Source organism: Filicampus tigris, chromosome 20 (genome assembly GCF_054856515.1).
Source record: "Filicampus tigris isolate MCC_2025a chromosome 20, RoL_Ftig_1.0, whole genome shotgun sequence".
Classification (NCBI taxonomy): domain Eukaryota; kingdom Metazoa; phylum Chordata; class Actinopteri; order Syngnathiformes; family Syngnathidae; genus Filicampus; species Filicampus tigris.
The window spans coordinates 6,065,310-6,084,391 of NC_141236.1; the positions used below are offsets into that span (position 1 = coordinate 6,065,310).

Consider the following 19,082-nt stretch of genomic DNA (forward strand, 5'->3'; position numbering starts at 1 on the left):
TGCTTTTGTGGTTTTGTCAAAGTTTTTTTTTATATATTCATGCCAACTAAGAAATGAAGCTTACAAAGAAAAGATAAACTGTAAAAAAAAAAAATTGAGGCGTCTTAAAAGGCTTATTTTTTTTTTTTTTTTTTTTTTTGCTGCTTCAATGTGCAGGGTTCAGAACTTTCAAGGCATCCTGGTGCAAATTCTGGATTCTGGTTTCAGGATATCCACCAGATAATGACAATGGGTCCCGATCTAAATCCAATTCAACCACTGTGGGAGGAGCTTAAACACGCGCGGAAATCTGTGAGATTTACAGAAATTGTTTGATTGCAGTGATTGCTTCCAAAATGTTAAATTAGCATTTTTCTTGCCGTGTCCTTCAAGCGTCATTAGTTGGTGAGTATAAAATTCAACATTTATAATGCATCGTCAAACCCATTTTTATGCTTGAATGACAGTTAAAAATGTGAAAATATTGCTCCATCGAGAGTGTGTATTTTCATGTTCTATATTTTCAAATGTTACAAGCAAACAGATTATGTATGTATATATATGACCGAATGTTAAACAGTTACTTCAAACATTAACCTGCCCTGTAATTGCACGATGCGGTACTTATTTCACAATCTATTGTTTTCCAGGGGTAAAGTAATTGCACCACCGTTCCACCTGTTTGCTCTCAAATAGTTTTTGGATAAGAGCCAAGAACCTTGTGCGTGTTGTTTTTGTGGTTTTTGCAGCACACTCTCACACACAAAAAAAAAACATCAATAGCCTGAAATAGATGTAACATTTTCTGGTCATATACAGTAGTTTAGATACAAAAAAAAAAAAAAGTTGATCTAAAACCAATTAGTGAGAGTTTGATTAAAAGAAAATATTGACGTTTTCAACGAGCATATTGCACTAATGGGAAATCTGTATATTGTTTTTGTCACGAGGCTCCACCTTCTCACTCACTTGGTGAGTTGTAAACAAAAGCTCGCCCGTGATCACCCTAATGAAAAATGGTGGCTGGATGGTATCTTCATCGCGTTTGCTGCATGCTTCATGTCATGTCTGTCCACCTGCAGAGACGTTTGAGGGTCGTTTAAGGCAACTGCTTGGCGGGCGCTTCCCGATGAGGAGAGGTGTGGAGGCGGCTGTGAATTAGTCATCTTTGGTACAGGTGGAAAACGTGGGGGCTGAATCACTTGAAGGATTTTCGACAGAAGTCTGATGACGGGGAGCTGGAGGATTACACACATTTAAAGGCATCACTTAAACTTTGTGAGTGTTTGACTCAGGTGAAATTGACTTTACTGGTTTTTGTATGTAATTAATACTCATCCTGTTATGGAAGAATAATATACAGTGGAACTTTGATTTAAAAAAAAAAAAAAAAAGTACATCAAAGTAGTTTTTGTAGCCTAAAAATGCCCAGTAAAGTATAAAGTTATTGTGAAGAAATACACCATGAAAAAGCTTTCAACTTTTTGAAAAGTTTCAGTTTATCTAAACTTAAATAGGAAGTAAGTCCCAAGATTTTCTTTACAACAATGTGTTCTAAACGTGGCATTCTGATTAATATTGCGTTTGTGGAATATGAGTTAAGCAGCAAAATCCACCCGTTTTTGGCCATCTCGGGGGGCGGCCATTTTGCCACTTGCTGTCGACCGAAAATGACATCACAGTCGCTCAGGGCCCAGGTAACGATCAATCATGGCTCACCTGTTTTCTGAAGCGGAGCCGTGATTGGTCAGTAGGTGAGCCCTGAGCAACTGTGATGTCATTTTCGGGCTTCCACTGTATAGTGAACACAATCTCTTTTGGCATGCTGGTTTCTGTTTTCACTGTTTTCCCCCGTAAGGTAACAGTCACCATCATAAAACCTTTAACTTTCTCTTTTTAACTGCGCATATGAATTCCTACTTAGCCCCTTTCACACTGGCCTCCAGAGCCAGCATTTTTCAAAGTGCAAAGGCTCTGAAATGGTTTAATATTTCCGATTGTCAGGGCTGAACAGATTGGGGGAGGGATAATAACTGCTGACTTTGAGTGGGAGAAAAAATAAAAATCAAACAAAATTGCCTTGCATCTAATTATCTGAATGTACAAAGCTTGAGGAACATTGTCCACTCCTCCACTGGATGTGATCCCATCGCTCTGATGGTTGAGGAAATAGTGCATCTGGGTCTCTAATGGATGGAGGATGCTAACTCTGCTACCTTGGGCCATTCCACGTGAGTTCCGTTCATATCTGTTGACCAGCTGAGTAGTCTGTGAGTGTGTTTATGTGTAAACTAGAATCAAATGTGGGCCGACACTCACCTACCCACTTTCCAACGCGCACCCAAATCCTCCGGGAACTTGGCTTCCTGTTTACTCTTGCTCAATAATGGAGTCGGTCCAGAATCGAGGCTCTCGTTTCCATCCGCGAGTAGACGATGTTGTGTGTTAGTGTGTGTTAGGCTAGAGTGGTCCATTAGTATCAAACCACAGTAAACCGCTAAGTGTGCGTATTGATTTGTCAGCTTATTGCTGTCTACCTTTTTTTTTTTTTTTTGTCCCCCATTTGCACACTGTGAAAATTTGAAAAAAACAAATAACGTGGTTAAGTGTGATTTTTCGAAGTCTGTCACAGTAACGTGGAGAATTAGGGCAGCACGCTGTGTGCTGCTGCATATAGGAAGACATCTAAGAGACCATGAGAGCCCACTTTTCCTCTTTAGTTGGTGCGGTTGCATCACGCGCTTTGATGTCGTTCGTTGCTCAGCCAAAAAGCCGCCACCGGCTGAGCGCCTCGGCCCTCAACGCTCTGCTTTCCATCTGTTAGAACCTCTTGTGTATGGGAGGAAGGGAAAGGAAGTCAAGGGGCTGCAAAGGGCACAGGGAGCATATAAAAAAAAAAAATCGAGTATTACAAGGGTAAAAGAGTAGAGATCGCAATTAATCGTTCAGAGTGGGTTGCCTGCGCGCTCAAGCGCCATATTTTTAAGATGGACGGTTGGGCCAGATCAAACATCTTTGACTGTAGACTTGTAGATACATTTATTTATTAGGGGTGTGACGAAAAAACATTTGTATCCTAAAATTGGCTTTGATTAAAAACACGCGTAGGCATTGGATCGAATGGAATCGTTAAATTAAATCGAAATTGACTCTTATTGGAGAGCTATATCTTCGACGGAAATGCCACATTTATCGTAACCTACCGAGAAGCTCGTTCATACTATAAAATGACAACAAGAATACCTTCTTGAACTGAGCCATATATGAATGAAATCGTACCGATGGAATAATTCCACTTTAAAATGAAACATCGTTGAATCGTATCACACCCCATTTCTGAGATACAAATCGTCTTTTGTTGGAGCGATGCACACCCCGTATACATTTATGTATGTATTTATGTATATGTATTAGAGATAGACCGATATGCTTTTTTCAGGGCCGATACCGATTATTGGTAGTCAATGAGGCCGATAAGCGATATTAGGAGCCGATATTAATTTTCAGTAAAAAGGAAAATATTGGCTTCAAAATCAGAAGAAAAATGTACTCTTAACTTTGTTGTAACTTCTTTAAGCATGTTTATTGAACAATGTTTCAGGTTTGCATAATGTTGATTTTTTTTTTTTTTTTTCAATATACAATACAATACAATACAATTTCATTATTACAAGAATTTTTTTACAGTATACATCGCCGTTATAAAATTCTAACAAAAGGTTCAGGGAGCACCCAAGGTTGTCAGCATGTCTTAAAAAGGATAAATGAAAACTTAAACAATAGCTTTTCTACAGTAAATGAAAATTTCAAAATGACAGAAATGTTAAACTTTCACATATCTTTGTTTTGATTCCCACAGTTTTAAATTGATTTATTATCGGCCAGCAGAGTTTTAAAAAAGGCCAATGCTGTTTATTTGTCCCCCAAAAATTTTTGGTCAAAAAGCCAAATATCGGCCCCCATAATCGGTCTATCCCTAATATGCATGCAGCTATATGTACAGTTTGTTTTATATCTATGGAGAAAATAGCCTGTGAAATGGATGGATGTTATGATAGCGAGGCAATATAACTGTTCAAAAGTGAAGCAGTCCACTATCACAGACTTGAGGCCAATCAATGCTGGTTAGTCTACCACAGCAATCCTCACTTATCATGCGACCATGCCGCCCTTGGCTTTGAGCAGTATCGGCAAAGACGGCGCAGCAGTGTGACGCTTCTGTAGCTGGAGAGAAGAATAACACATCGCCCGTCTGTCTCTCTATCTCGGTCTGTGTCTGTCTCACTTTCTACCCTGCGTCTCTCTCTTGCTCAAACTTTCTGACACACGCCATACACGTTTCTCTCAAGAGTCTCCATCTCCTTTCTACTGTCTCTCCCTGCGCGTTTGTCTCCAATGCTCTTTCTCGTCTGGCTTTACCTTGCTGGCTGCTCTCTCTCTCTCTCCCCCCTGTCTCACTTTTTTTTCCCCCTCATCTCTCTCCCTCTCGTTCACACACTAGCTCACACACTTCCTCTCTCTACTCTTGCATTCACTATCACTCTCTCACGCACACACACACACACACACACTCAGACACACAAACTGTCTTTTGCTCCCTTTTCCTCTCTCTCGGTCTCTCTCTCTCTCTCTCTCTCTCTCTCTCTCTCGCTCTCTCTTTCCACTGCTCTCCCACTCGCGCACTCCCTTGCTCTGTCTCAGTGCACGCGTGTGTTCGGAGGGTCTGTGAAAGCGTTTATTTTGGGAGCTGCAAGAGACGGAGAAGAGAGATAAGAAGAGGAGACCATCGAGGTAAGGAGGTGATGACTGTCTGGAATGCTTTTCTATTTTCATCCATCACGCTAACAGTAGGCTTGTGTCCGTTAACTTGGATTGGTCCTGTGTTCTGCACTAAGGTGTGTGTGTGTGTGTGTGTGTGTCAGAAGGGACTTGACACTTGCTTGTTATGTGTGTATTACCAAGTTACATTACACCATTAGAGCGCTAGCCATAATAATGAAGTGCTTTAATGCAGACTCAATTTCAGTGAGTGCTCGCTTTTTTTTTGGGGCGTGCGAGGTTGTGGCTTGACACCTGTATGTCTGCGTTGCCCAAGTAAACGCGTGCACGATTATCGCCTCTCATCAAAGTGATTCTACCCCTGCACATTTTTGAAATTTTATTTCTGTTCAACACCGGATTAATGACAGTTCGCCACAATTCAGAATTGTCAGTGTACAGCATAAACATAGATTTAACAATACAGCAGGCAACAAAAGTGAGTACACCCCGAAGTGAAAAAGGCAAAATTGGGGTGTTCTTACTGTGAGACACTATCTTCTGTGTGTGTGTGCGTGTGTGTGAGAGAGAGTGAGAAATAAAGAAAGGCTAATTTAGGCTGCAGCTGTTTATGAAGTGGTCCTCAGAGAATGGAGAGACCACCTCCTGATGCTTAGGAGAGCGAGAGACATACCGGAGGGCATGATTTACTAAAGGTTTGCACTTGCAGAAACGGATGCAAACAGATGTGAAAGCTGAATTACTAACCGGGCACTCCCGGGATGGCGTCTGCCAAATGCGCAAAATTCATTTTGCGTGTTCTTGGAAGGAGCCTCGGCAAGTTTATCATGCACGATGTGATTTATCAGACCTGAGATGAAATGGGACGGTCCGTCTGAAAGAAGCAGCCATGCCGTGTTATCACAGATGAAAAATCTCCTTTCGAATTGGAATTTTCTTGCATCTTGGGACGTTTCACTTCATGATGACAACTGATGCCGGTCTCTCGCTGAGTTTTGGGGTTTACGATGTCCAAAGTTACGTAGGATGGCCGCACACTTTGTCTCTCATCTGAAATGAGAAAATCACTTTCGAGTCTTTTTAAATGGCCCATGAAAACTTGCCACAATTCTCCCTTGACTTCTATGCAAAGCTACTGTAGTTGCCCATCTTAACTCTTTCAATGTCAGTCATAAAAAAAAAAGAGAGAACCTACTGGCTGATCTTTCAAGGTTCACATAATATTGTGTTTGGTGGCAACGTAAACACAGAAACTTGCAAATGAATGATTAGACTGTTATTTTCATCATTCTATTTTCAGTCAGCAGTGAAACATGGGTTGGTTTCACCCAAATCACCTATTTTGGACCAAAAAAAACCACAGGAAACACATTTTGTGAAAAGATATATATTATGCACAACTTTTCAGCTTTTTTTTGCTTTAGCTCAAACATCTAAACAGTCCTTTTCTACTATAAAATACCAACAGCAACAATAGAAAAAAGTGCTTTGATGGCATAATAATGCAATGGACTTTATAGTTGTAGTAGTAGTTAGTCGTGTGTGTGCATGCCTCGTGCCACGTGCATATGTATATCGTCGCTGTCCTGTGAAAAACACGGATCTCCAATTTTGGAAACTTTTTTTAATCTCCATTTTAATGCGATTTCTGTAACGCGGAAACATGTTTCATGTAAAAATAAGAAAATGAAAGAAAATGGGGAGAAGTGTTTTTCACATGTCAGCGACGATATGCATAGGTAGATTGTCATCGCTTCTACTTCTACATTGAAATAATCGTTGTCATCTCTTCTCTCATTTTGCTTTAATGACAAGATTCTTGTAACGCTCGAATTTCCGGTGGTCTGCCACGTCGACAAGCGTCAATTCTTATTTTGCTACATGCTGATCTCATCTAAAAGATACCCATTTCTGCCATCTGCTGGCCATAGATTGCGCTTTTTTTATTTATTTTTTTAACAATTTTCCAGTTTAAAGCTCTAGCCAAGACTTTTTTTCCGGCCATTACATAAAAAAAACAAAACGCAGTCAACAGCACTTTTGACGTTGACGTCTTTCAAACTATTTTACTATTAACATTGGTTGATTTAATTTCTTATTGTTTTATGGCAACGCAACTTATTTCTATGGAAAGAAATTGCGAGTTTAACAAGCATCCCCGGAAGAGATGATTTGACCCTGGGGCTTGCAGAGTAGTATGAGCGTGCAATGATATGATGATGAATTTTGTGAGAGGGACAGCTGCTTGCTGGCTTGGTGGTGACCTCAATTTAGAGGAGGCTGTAACTCGGTGTGTAAGAACTTTGCATGTGGTCCAGGGGGTTTGTTGGCTGCAGTTTGTGTCATTCATTAAACACGAAAAGACAATCGGGCGTGAGCACAAATTCATCACGTTGACTGGACAAGTCATAAAACTGTTGCGCATTAGTGGAGCGATGCCAGTTTTTCTTGGCCTATAGAGAGAATTTGAAAAGACTTACTGTCTAAAAGTCAGGCTGACACTGGCTTTGCTGTTTTAATATTGTATTTTTCACAGCTGTTGTTCTGTCACAGGAATCATAATACAACACCCATCGTTGTTCAGTGGTCACAAATTGTGTTTTTTTTTTTTTTTTCTGTGGATCCGAATAAAAGTTATACTAACAATCGTCTTGTGGTTTGGGATGTGTTGGGAATGTCTCATCCTTGCCCATCTGCTTGTATGTCATGATGCAATGTGGACGGGTCCACATCGAAAAAAGTGCAAGTGTCAGGCTTCATCACAGAGGCCGGTGAGAAATGAGGAGGTTGTTCTCCAGGAACCTTCATCTCAGAGGGCACTTGGAGGTTTTGATGGAGCTATAACCTGCTTGGATGCAAATTCAAAATGATGAAATGAGCCAATCATCTCAATATTTTACATCTTTTTGGAATGTCATGGTGAAAAATGTCCCTCCTATTTGGCCAAAGTCAAAAGGAGACATTTTTTTTTTATCACATCTTTTGAAGGTGCTGGAGCCACTCCACTCATCTCCCAAACCTCATATGTCTCAAAATGATTATTCTGAGCGATAATACTGTGATGTGGGATGTGACATAGTAAGAGTGATATTTCCTTCCTGACTTGCTCGGGAAATGGTGAAAGCCGACGATTGTAAATGTTCAATCATTACGATCGTAAACGCTTTCGGACGAGCCATGTTTTTTCAATTTCAGTTTTAGTTATTTAGATGGTCTTTGTTTACTAGAATAACCCTGATTGACATGCACCCCCCCCCCCCACACACACACACCCACGCACACCCACACCCACACACACACACTATTCTGGTTTACATGCGTCGTGGGGACCGCAGGGCTTCTTCATATCTGCGTGGGAATCGTTGGTGGCCATCTCTGTGCAGGTTTTGGTAGAAGAACTTTGAGTGATGGATTTGTAGCAGTAGTAGTAGCAGCAGTGTCAGTTGTAGTTGTTGTTGTTGTTGTAATAATGAACCTACTTGTCTCTCTGTCATACCCGTACGTTGCCTTCACACCCATGTCATCTCCATATACTCATGTGGAATTCTGTGGCATTATTATTATTATTTTTTTAAAGCAGTTGACCTTCCTTGCATTCGCAATCAGGCTGCTCATCTCGCGCATCTTGCCAAACCCATCCCACTGTTTGTTTTTTTCGTTTTTTTGCAGTTGTCCATCTTTGTTCAACCAGCACCAATAATGACTAGGTCATTTTTTTTTTTAAATACAATATTTATGTTTGGGTTTAGGATTCATGGCATTGATGAGTTTGCCTCCACACATTCGGAGGGCGTATATACACAATGACTCAACCGCTTCTTTCCTGACTGAGCCCAGTTCAAGGCCAGAACCACTCAAATCCCACCACACACACTGTGTTGACTGCAGTGTCAGCATCGCACTTGTCCTGATGCGCAAGTTCTAGGCCATCTTTGCACAAGGCTCAGAGCAATACAAACAATAATGTCTTACAGATGTTTCAGAATCAAGACTTGGTTCTGGTATAGCAAAATGGAAGATGTCGGTCCCCAAAATGTGATAAATATGCACACGTGCACACACACACACACGCACATGCCATTGTTTGCGGAAAGTGGAACACTTTGTGTTGGCAGCCACCCATCAGTGCAACATTCATGAATTTTTCAACAAAACCCAAGTAAAACACCGGTACAGTGTACACTTCCTATAATATTAATACAGCATATGGCAGCCTCCCATCTCGCAGTAATATTTTAGCAACTAATTGAATGTTTTGTTTTGAGGACGTAGAAATAATTCACTCAGACATCAACAATCTCCTTTTTCCACCCTCCTGAGCTTCTCGTTATTTCTTCTGATATTGTGATGATATGGAGCACCTCCCTGAATCGATTTTTACAGGCAACTAGGACGCAAACATAAAGTATAAGGGGGTCAAACCTCCCGTCAACTTCCTGGATCAATACGACCTATAGAGAAGCTTGTTATTTTGATAGTTAGTGCTTATTATTTTTCTTAAATTGTGGCAACAATGGCTAAATAGTTAGAAAAAAAGAAATGAGTATAGTTTACGATAATCCTGATTCTCTCTAGAGGTAAGCTGCCTTCTAACATGGAGAAAGGTTGAATTTGCTTTGTAAGAAAATACTTTTTGTTTGACACATTTTCATTGGACACCTTTCTAAGTTCTGGATTTTTAAAGCAACTAGCTGCACTGAAAGGAAGTACAACTTTTTTTTTTTTCTGTGTCAGTGGATTCATCCCGCCCCGACTTACCTCTTGTGATGATACAACTGTTAAATATTTCATACGATCATTTTTTAAAATCCAAATGCTATATCCTGCCCAAATCAACTTTAGTGGTAAAATATTTGCTAACACGCTGATATTCTGTATTTGTGTTACTATATGTGTATCTGCCTGCCACTTTCATTGACGCGTGAGCCGTCGTGTCCAGCCATCCCCTTCCCACCACCTTTCGAGTCATTATTAGCGTCACCTGTGCCACCATTCACTCCCTCGTCAGCCGTCTCCTTGCGTGTTTTGTCCAATTTGCTCCATCCCTTCTCGTCTTGAGACTTACTCGAGAATTGCATGTGTGACTTCATCCCATCTCTTGTATGTGTGTAGATCTACTGATTTGTATTCCTAGTTGTAGTCCTAATTTGTTGCCTGTGCCGCCCAAAAAAAAATGAAATAAGAGTTGTATCTTACATGCCATATGAATGCCACTTAGATGACGATGCAATTAGTGAATTCATAGAAATATATTTTTTATGGGATTCTAGTTTAAATGTAGTGGATCATAGAATCTTTGAATTTTTAAGTAGGATTTTTTTTTTTTTTTTTGCAGTGGGACATGTAAAGCAGACCCCCATCATATTCAATGAAACATTTAGCACTATTATATTTATATTCCAAGTTTATACTCCTTAATTGTAGCATGAGAGTTTGTGGTTCAATTCTGTACCCTGGCCTTCCTGTGGGGATTTTTTTTTTGTTTTTTTTTGTTGTCGTTTAAATATATCTTCTATTTTTTGTATGCATTTCAAAAATATTTGTTTACATAATGTTATTGTTGCTCACCATATAAGAAGTTGCAAAAAAAACAGCAGCGTCTGACTCGTCCCTTTTGCTCTTCCTTTAGCCGCAGCTGAACCCTGATGGAGGGACATTAAAGTCAAGGACGAGAGTGTGACGCGGTTAAAGAAGACAGGATAACAAGTGCGGGGAGGACTGACAGGAGGCGAGGAGATGGCTGAAGCACCGATACAACAACCGCAACAATCGACAGAAGAAGAAGAGCAGCAGAGTGAGGAGCAACTGAGCTCTTGCGGGTCTACAGAGGCCGATGAAGAGGTGGAAGACCTGAAAGAAGATGTCCAGACGCCCCCGACCAGACCCTTGCTGTTCATGAGGTCCTTGAGCATCGTGGACCCCGATGACGACTCCCCCAACATGATCGTCTACAGAAAAGTAAGACAAACTTTGCTGATTTTCTTTGCGATCAATTATTGTTTGACATGAGCGTGTTTGGATTCAAACTCAGCACTTGTCTCTTGTGCTAGTCTGACAAAAAGATGGAAAAAAAAAAAGACAGAAGTTGCCAACCTATCATAAAATTTAATATTTCACTGTCAAGCGGCTATAACAATGTTTTTGGTGCCAGCGAGTGCAAATCTTTACCTGTCCCAAGGTGGTTTTATCTTTTTCATCTGAATAGGTTTTCATCAAAAACAAACGAGGGCTGAAACGGTTCTGCCTTTTTTTTGTTAAATTATACTGTGAACCACCATTTATTGTAGGAAATATGTTCCAGGTGCACCAATGACACTGTAGGTGAAAATCTGCAATATAGAGGGACCATATAGAAAAAATGTTCAATAACGATGTATTAAAACATCCTTAAAGACACCTCCGCAACGTGTTTAGCCACATCAGTAGCCTGCCAAAGCTTGTTGCTACTTGTACGGTAGCTAGCTAGCCCGGCGTAAATTGCACCGAGCTACTCCAGCCTCGACCTCTGACTGGCTTTTCGGGGTTGTCTAGTTAGTGCAAAAAAAATGTTGCCTCGTAAACTGCGATGCGAAACCGCTTATTTCAATCCTTGTAACATTACATATCTAAACACTAAAACGATCAGCCATACCATATAATTTCATCGAGTAAAAACCTGTTTGCTTCATGCTAACCTCTAATGCCTGCCCGGGTCACCGAGTGGTAAGGAATGACTTTGTTGATACGCATACTCAAACTGCACGTGCGCGCAGGGACATTCCGCACTGTTAAGCACTACCTCTGGCGGTTAGCAAGGGATGATATAGAACAACAAAACGGGTATTACACTTTAATTATGCCGCATCTCCTCCGGTGGAGCTCAGTGCTGCCTGGCACGTCGAACATAACGTGATACTACATCGGGACGCCCCTATAAACTATAAAAACCCATAAAAAGAATCACAAAAAAAACCCAAAAAACTTTGGTCCAAGCAAGTGATGAACCGCAATATAGCGAGGAGGGGGGTGGTGTTCAGTGTCGGTGATAAATGGTAATGACAAATTGTCTTGGCTTGCTCTAGTTATGGCTCGTGTCAAAAATTAATCTTCATGCGCGCACCGTTGGTTGGAATATGGCGCTATGAGTGCACTATTGACATATTGTTGCAATAAAGTTGGATTATAGAGCAGGCCAACATCGCTATCGTTCCCTGGCTATCTGATGGATGTCTACGCCGCTGCTCCTATCGGCCTCCTGAGGGAAATATCAGGCTCCAGCGGCTCTGTGCTCCACTAGCTTGGTCTGCTTGTTTTGCCGGGGCAACTTTTCCCTCCTGATAACATTCACCCGGAATGACAATGATTAGAGCGTGGAGGTGGGAACTAAAGCGATTGTGTAACCGAAAAGTTAGAGGAGCTATAAAGTATTTTGAGAAGCTTGATTTTGGGTGCTTTTTCACACCAATGTTCATCTTATAAAATCGAATGTTTCAATATGTTAATATTTTTTTGTTTTCCCCGGTGTAACAAAAAACCTCCAAAGTGCTTGATTTACTTGATACAAATGCATCATTGGCATAATTCTTGATTTGATAGTTGGCCGTCTTGTGTCATGGGGGCCATTGGTAATGTAGCGATCCACAGAGATGATTTAATGGTTGATGCTACTTCTTTCATGTACTCAACTAACAAATACCTCGTACGGTACATGCTAGGTCAGATTTAGTTTTTACAAGTACAGTGATGCCTTGAGATAGGAGTGAGGAGCTGCTGCAACACATGTAGACAGACAATTAACAATGCTCGCAAGCACATATTCTTTATCCTCTGTGAAAACGACCAATATGACGCACGTAGTTGCGAAATTCTGCGTGTATTAAAATGGACAAAGCGATAAGTTGCCACTCCCATGGATGCAGTGTAGATACACGCAAGGGAGCAACAAGATGAGACGACTCCATTCCAAAAACCATCTTGCCCCCACCTAAAATAATGCAGCGCGTGTGCGTGGCGTGCGAATGAATGCGGGAACATGACAGTCGGCACCCGCCGTCACGCTAGATGAACCGTGACGCACACCATGTTTGCATGCGGCCCTCACACCAGCCAGAAAATAACACCGCTAATGTAATGACCGTACGTCTCACTGCTTCCCCAGCAGGCAGCAATTGCACGCATTTACTTATTTATAGTGCAGCAACATAAAGCATTGCGAGGCGGACGAGATTAGAAAGTGATGGGCGGAGGGCATCTAGGCAATTTGAATTATATTTTCATCGTTGTAGCCTTTGGAAAATAAAGGAAAAAAAAAATGGCCTTAAGCAAGTCTAATCTGCTGTAAACTTTTCAATCAGAATAAAGACTCGCGGAGTGCATTGTTGAATAATTCACATGTTCCAGTGTGCCGGTATATTGAAGGGAGCCTGACAATGAGGGAACAACTATAGAGGCATGTTGACACAAAGAAGACAAAGCAGCCAGCAGGACAACCGATTTTAGGTTTTTTTTTACACCAAGAAATGTTTTTATAGTAAATTCTCCATCTACGGTGCCTCTTAGTTTGCGCTGACTAACCCAAAATGCTGATTATTTAAAGGTATTTGATAAATATTTCAGGTACTGTTTTTGAGTTTGACTACTGATGAATAGGGATGGAAATTGATAAGACGTTAATGATTCCGATTCAACGTCTGCTACTGCTAATCACTTTGATTCCTTATTCGATTTTTATTGAGTGAAGGGATGAAATGATGCAAAGGATGTGACATTTTGTCATTATTATTAAATATATCACTGTACTGTAGGATATGCGCAATGTGCGAAAGGTATTTCTGCATCGTACTGTGGGGTATGGACACATGGATTTTGTTTCCTGATATCGGTAATTTTATGTTCTGATAATGATATCCGTCCATTCATTATCGATACCGCTTATCCTCGCAAGGGTCGCGGGGAGTGCTGGAGCCTATCCCAGCAGTCTTCGGGCAGTAGGCGGGGGGACACCCTGAATTGGTTGCCAGCCAATCGCAGGGCACACATTGTTCCATTTACTTACAAAGCATAGTTTGTATCGGAAAATAAAAATATGCATCCGGAAAAAAAAACCCACCATTCAAAATATTTACCGGTAAACAATTTTTCAAGGAATGTACACTGTTGTGTATGTTGTAATGTATTGTAACATAGGTACATGAATGTGCCCCCAGCAGTGCTGTAAACAAGTATTTTCTGGTGATATAGTAGCATTGTTACATTAACATTCATTCATTTTTCATACAGTGTTAACGTCTGACCTGGAGGGCGTCTAAAGTCGCTTTTGTCACACAAAAACTCAGGAATTCATTCTAGCCCGGACCCTATCCCACACAGATAGTGGAGATCGACTCTATAGGCATATTTTAGAATGCTTCTACCTTGTCAACAGGGCATCAAACCTGATACTTCAATTCTGAAGTATTTACAACATGCCCAAACATCCTTATTTGTTCAGCACATTCATCTACAATTTCCTCAGAAACGCCATTTGTTGTAGTAAGCAGAATTGCAACATCATCGGAGAAACAGATTGTGCATTTGTTGCATCAGATTGCGGATATCTGCCACTTGTCCCATATGGCAAGCATTGTGGCTATTACTTTAGGTATTACATAACCTATTTTTAGCAAAACTTGTTTATAGTGAATACTTTTATTGGGTGATTTCATTCTTAATTGACTGAGATGAATCAAGCTGCTGGATATAAGGTGATCAGACAATATCTCTTGTACGGGTATCATGCCTGTGGAATCAGTTCGTAGTTATGAGAAAGTGGGATTGTTTAGGGAGGAAACCAAAGCGCCAGAGAGGACTACACAATTTCAGCCTGAAAGTAAAGAAAGGGAAAGGAAAGGGATTATAGTCAGGATAAAGCTGCGAGAGTGTCGCTTAGAAGAGTGCGCCACCACTCCTCACTCAGGTCTGAGTGTGGTTGTAATCGGGAGGCTTCAGTTGGAGTGAAGGTTACTTCAGGTAACAATGCTAAAAGCTCGCCATTGAATTGTGGCAGACATTAAACTTTATGTGCATTGTTTATTGCTTCGGCCGAGCAGGTTGTTTTCAGCGCCCAGCAGGATGACACAAAAACTACTTAACCAATTTCCACAAAACTTATTGGAGTGAGCCAGCCACAGGCTAAGGATGGGAAAAAAAATGGGGGTAGATGAGGATAAAGGTGCAGAAATTTCCTACAATAGGACATTTGTCATTATTTGTGAAATAAATAATACATCTTTAGGATTATTTGGCTTTAATGGATTTTTCTTGTTACGCATGCACACATACAGTACAAAAGTCGCCACCAAAAGGAAATACTTTCTCATGAACAAAATGGTGTCATTGCACTTTACCTGCAGCTAATTCAAGGCCATTAAAGCGGAAGTCAACCCAAACATAATTTTTTCAAGAATATCTTCCCAGCAGGCCCACTAGTTGAAACACGGCATTCTAATTAATTTGGCATTTGTGAAATATCGATTAAGCAGCAACATGCACTTGTTTTTTAGCCATCTCTGTGGGCGTCCATTTTGTCTTCTGACCAATCACGGCTGACCCGGTTTCTGAATCTGAGCCATGATTGGTCGTTGTGAGCAGTTGTGATGTCATTTTCACTGGACAGAAGACAAAATGGCCGCCCCCAGAGGTGGCTAAAAACGAATGGATTAACACTTATTCCACAAACGCAATATTTATCAGAATGCCCTGTTTCCACTAGTGGGCTTGCATAGAACATATTCTTGAAAAAAAAAAAATGTTTGTGTTGACTCCCTTCTTTAAAAGTGGTTTGTGAGGGCCAAGAGAAAGCGACTTGTTAAGATTTTCCCAGCATCCTCTCAGCAGTTCTACTTTAAAACGATAACAGACTCGATGATTCCCAACATTTACGCTCTTACGCGAAAGGTTGCCTGTTATGAAATATGCATGCCCCGGACCGCCGTCCCATTATCTCTTCGGATGAGTCATCAATCATCCACGAACGGGAGTCGGTGAAGAATATGCAAATCGTGCCCCCGGTTTACCGCGCACAAAGCTTTGGGATGCAAACTAACAAGCTCTCCTCATAATTAACGCAAGATCCCCCGACCACCTGTACGTCCTAAACGAACAGACTGACATTTAGAGGATGGAGTGTGAGGTTTTGAAGTCGAAAGGTTAAACTGGGGCCGATCACACGAGCCGATAGTGGAGGATAATTAGAATGAGAAGTGATGGCTCTCGCCCACGGGGAGTCGTTCATCTCCTCCGACCGCTTCTTTCTTCCAGCTTGCCTTCCTCTTGACATTCCTCCTCCTGTTTTGATTCATTCCCCCGTTTGTGTCCACCTGCCTTTCTCTCTTATTAAAACGAAAGTCCGTGTGGGTGTGTGCCCTGGATCCAAACATACTGTATGTATCTGTGTCACACTGACACACGTTGCATCACTGCTGGGCTATGCTTGTATTGTTTGGAAAATGAGACGAATGGAGGCTCTCAGCATGTCTCAAGACAAGCATAAAGTTAATAGAATTGTGAAAATTGATCATATACAACTTTACTTTACAATTACGTGATACTTTTCATGTAATTTTGTCATACTAACCTTTTTTTTTTTTTTTTAAAGTGTGGCAGCAATACACTGTCCTATGGTTAAAAGTCAAAACGCATCCATTTTAGACATATGAAGACAAATCGTGCGTGTTCTTTTGTTTTAGTCAATCAAGTGACCCCAACCTTGAATTATGAAAGACTTGTATTAGGGAAATGCAAAAACGAACACCAAAAGATGGTTAATAAAACTATGGAATAAAAGGATTAAGTCTAATTTCCATTCCTCAAAGGGAAATTCAATTTGGTCTACTTCAGGTCTTCAACTTTAAGCGTTGCTAGTTTTATGAAAGCAAGACTGGAATGATTTTACAGGATATAACCTGTACCCCAATTTCCATCCGATAGCCTCACGCTTATCCTTGAAAGTTATCTTGTTTGACCGAACGCAAGACGAGTCATAAAAATGTCCTGTTTTAGGGTGACTGGGATTTATAGACATTACAATGAAAACTGTGACTTGAATTTCAAAGGTTGGCTTATGATCATGTACCCTTCTCTTCCTCCAAGAGGAAAAAAATACAATTCTGGTCACATGCCAATCATATCGTTCAGGTTAGCGCTCAACGCTACTTTTGCTTACCACGACTAACGCCTTCGATCGGTCAAGAGGTGTACTGAATGAATTTCAAAATTTAAATACATTCTTGAATGGTCTTGAATCTCCGGCCGGTTTGGCCTTCTCGTTAGGTCCACTGACGACTCTAAATTGTCCACGAGTGTGAATGTGTCCTGGCAGGTGTAGCTTCATTTTCAAGACGATGCTTTTAGTTTTAGTGTAAACAGTGTCTGCGAGTTGTTTGTAATAAGTTATTCAATGACTTTACTTTTAGGATGCACATGGCAGACTTGGATACTTTTCACCCTGCATTGACTTTAGTCTATAGCTTTCATCCTTTGAGTCGGAGCTGTAAAACCAAAGTCATGCCCGCTCGCTGCAGCCCACAGGATATTTATTAGCCAATTTCACACCGGTCGGATATTTATTGGACATGAATCACCTGCTGGTGAGACTCTCCTGAGCTTTTTGTAGCTTTACTATTATTTTGGGGTGGAATTTCTCTAAGTAACAAGCGTTTAAACTTCAACCAATCTGTGAATGCACAGTAACAGTAACCCCGGCGGTCCCCAACCTTTTTTGCCATTTGGTTTCATATACTGACGTTACCGGCATAAAAGAAAAAGATTGAATATACAACTCACCGTTACGTTGTATTAATTAGTGGAAGCTCTGCACTTGTTTCTCTAAAGTGAGCCTATTCCATTTTGGGATCATCTTTTTTTTCCTTTCCAATTAATTTCTCTGGGTGTTTGGACTTCATAAGCAGTTTTGATGGCTCCAATCCCTCATTTGTGAGGCTGTCATGACACATTACACAGTTCAGGTTTGATTTCTGTAAATGAGCTGTAGCAATAAACCTGTGCCTTGAATATTAACATGCATAGTCATTTTTATAGAACAAAAATGTACATACAGTATATTTTCAATAAAGATAATTTGTATGACCTCAGATGCTTGTAGGTTCCACCCCCAAAAATTATATATATATATATATATATATATATATATATATATATATATATATATATATATATATATATATATATAGAAATTAAATAATACTTTCAGGTAGCAAAATGTATCCTCAGTGGAGAATGGGGGTGAACTCCATCACTGCATTGCCACAATAAATAATAAAAAATAAAAAAAATTTTAAAGAAAAAAAAAATTTAATTAGAAAACAAACAACAACGACCAAGACTAGTGGTACCTTATATCTGACTACAACTGGCTTGTTGCAGCCTTTATCTGATTTTCCCCTCGCGACTTATCAGCACACTCTTTTTCATGTGGTCTTTTTCCTTTCAGTTAATTTTTGAATTTCTGGAAAATATAATAAAATGTCCCTCACGTGTCGAGCCACTTGGGAGAGGCGTGATGACTAAGCCCAGCTGTCTGCAGATATCTAAGGAGAGCACATCGCGCCAGCAGGTAGGAAGCAGCGGGCTAATCGAATCAAGGCAGTGGCGAGAGGTTAATTGGGGGGGTTTAAATTGCAAATTTTGAGATGAAAGGATTATTACCCACATCACATGTTTCTGCATCTGTTTAATTCACGAACCCAGTTTACTGATGTGGCACATCATGCTGGATCATTAACATATGCAGCCTATTATTCAAAATAGAATTTTCTTATTCATATAAAACTTCCAATGTCTTTTTAGATGGACAACTTTGCCAAACAGTCCGCTGCATGGATCAACAAGTTAGTAATATTGGGATTTTTGGTGAAATTTCTAGGACGAGCCTCAAATGTGCTGTAACCTTTCCAAGTGTGCTTAAAAGAGAAATCAACTCAAACATATATTTTTCCCAACAGGCCTACTAGTTGAAACACGGCATCCTGATTAATATTGCATTTGTGGAATATGAGTTATGCAGCAAAATCCACCCCTTTTTTAGCTCTCTCAAGGGGCGGCCATTTTGTCACTTCTGTCGACTGAGCTTCAGAAAACATCTCAGCCGTGATTGGTCGTTGTGAGCAGTTGTGATGTCATTTTCAGTCGACAGAAGTGACAAAATGGCCGCCCCCGGAGATGGCTAAAAACGGTTCAATTAACTCTTATTCCACAAACGCAATATTTATCAAAATGTTTTGTTTCAACTAGTGGGCTTGCGTAGAACATATTCTTGAAAAAAAATGTATGGGTTGACCTTCACTCAA

The 19,082-nt window shown here is 40.5% G+C and overlaps 1 protein-coding gene across 1 annotated transcript in view; it reads left to right on the forward strand.

Moving 5' to 3' along the window:
- The first annotated feature begins 4,402 nt into the window (after positions 1 to 4,402).
- rgs6 (regulator of G protein signaling 6) overlaps positions 4,403 to 19,082 on the forward strand; it is a 53,554-nt gene continuing 38,874 nt past the window's right edge. The window contains exons 1-2 of the mRNA XM_086019516.1: positions 4,403 to 4,770; positions 10,388 to 10,716. Coding sequence (XP_085875642.1) covers positions 10,495 to 10,716 — 222 coding nt within the window. The 5' untranslated portion in view covers positions 4,403 to 4,770; positions 10,388 to 10,494. The remainder of the gene's footprint in view (positions 4,771 to 10,387; positions 10,717 to 19,082) is intronic.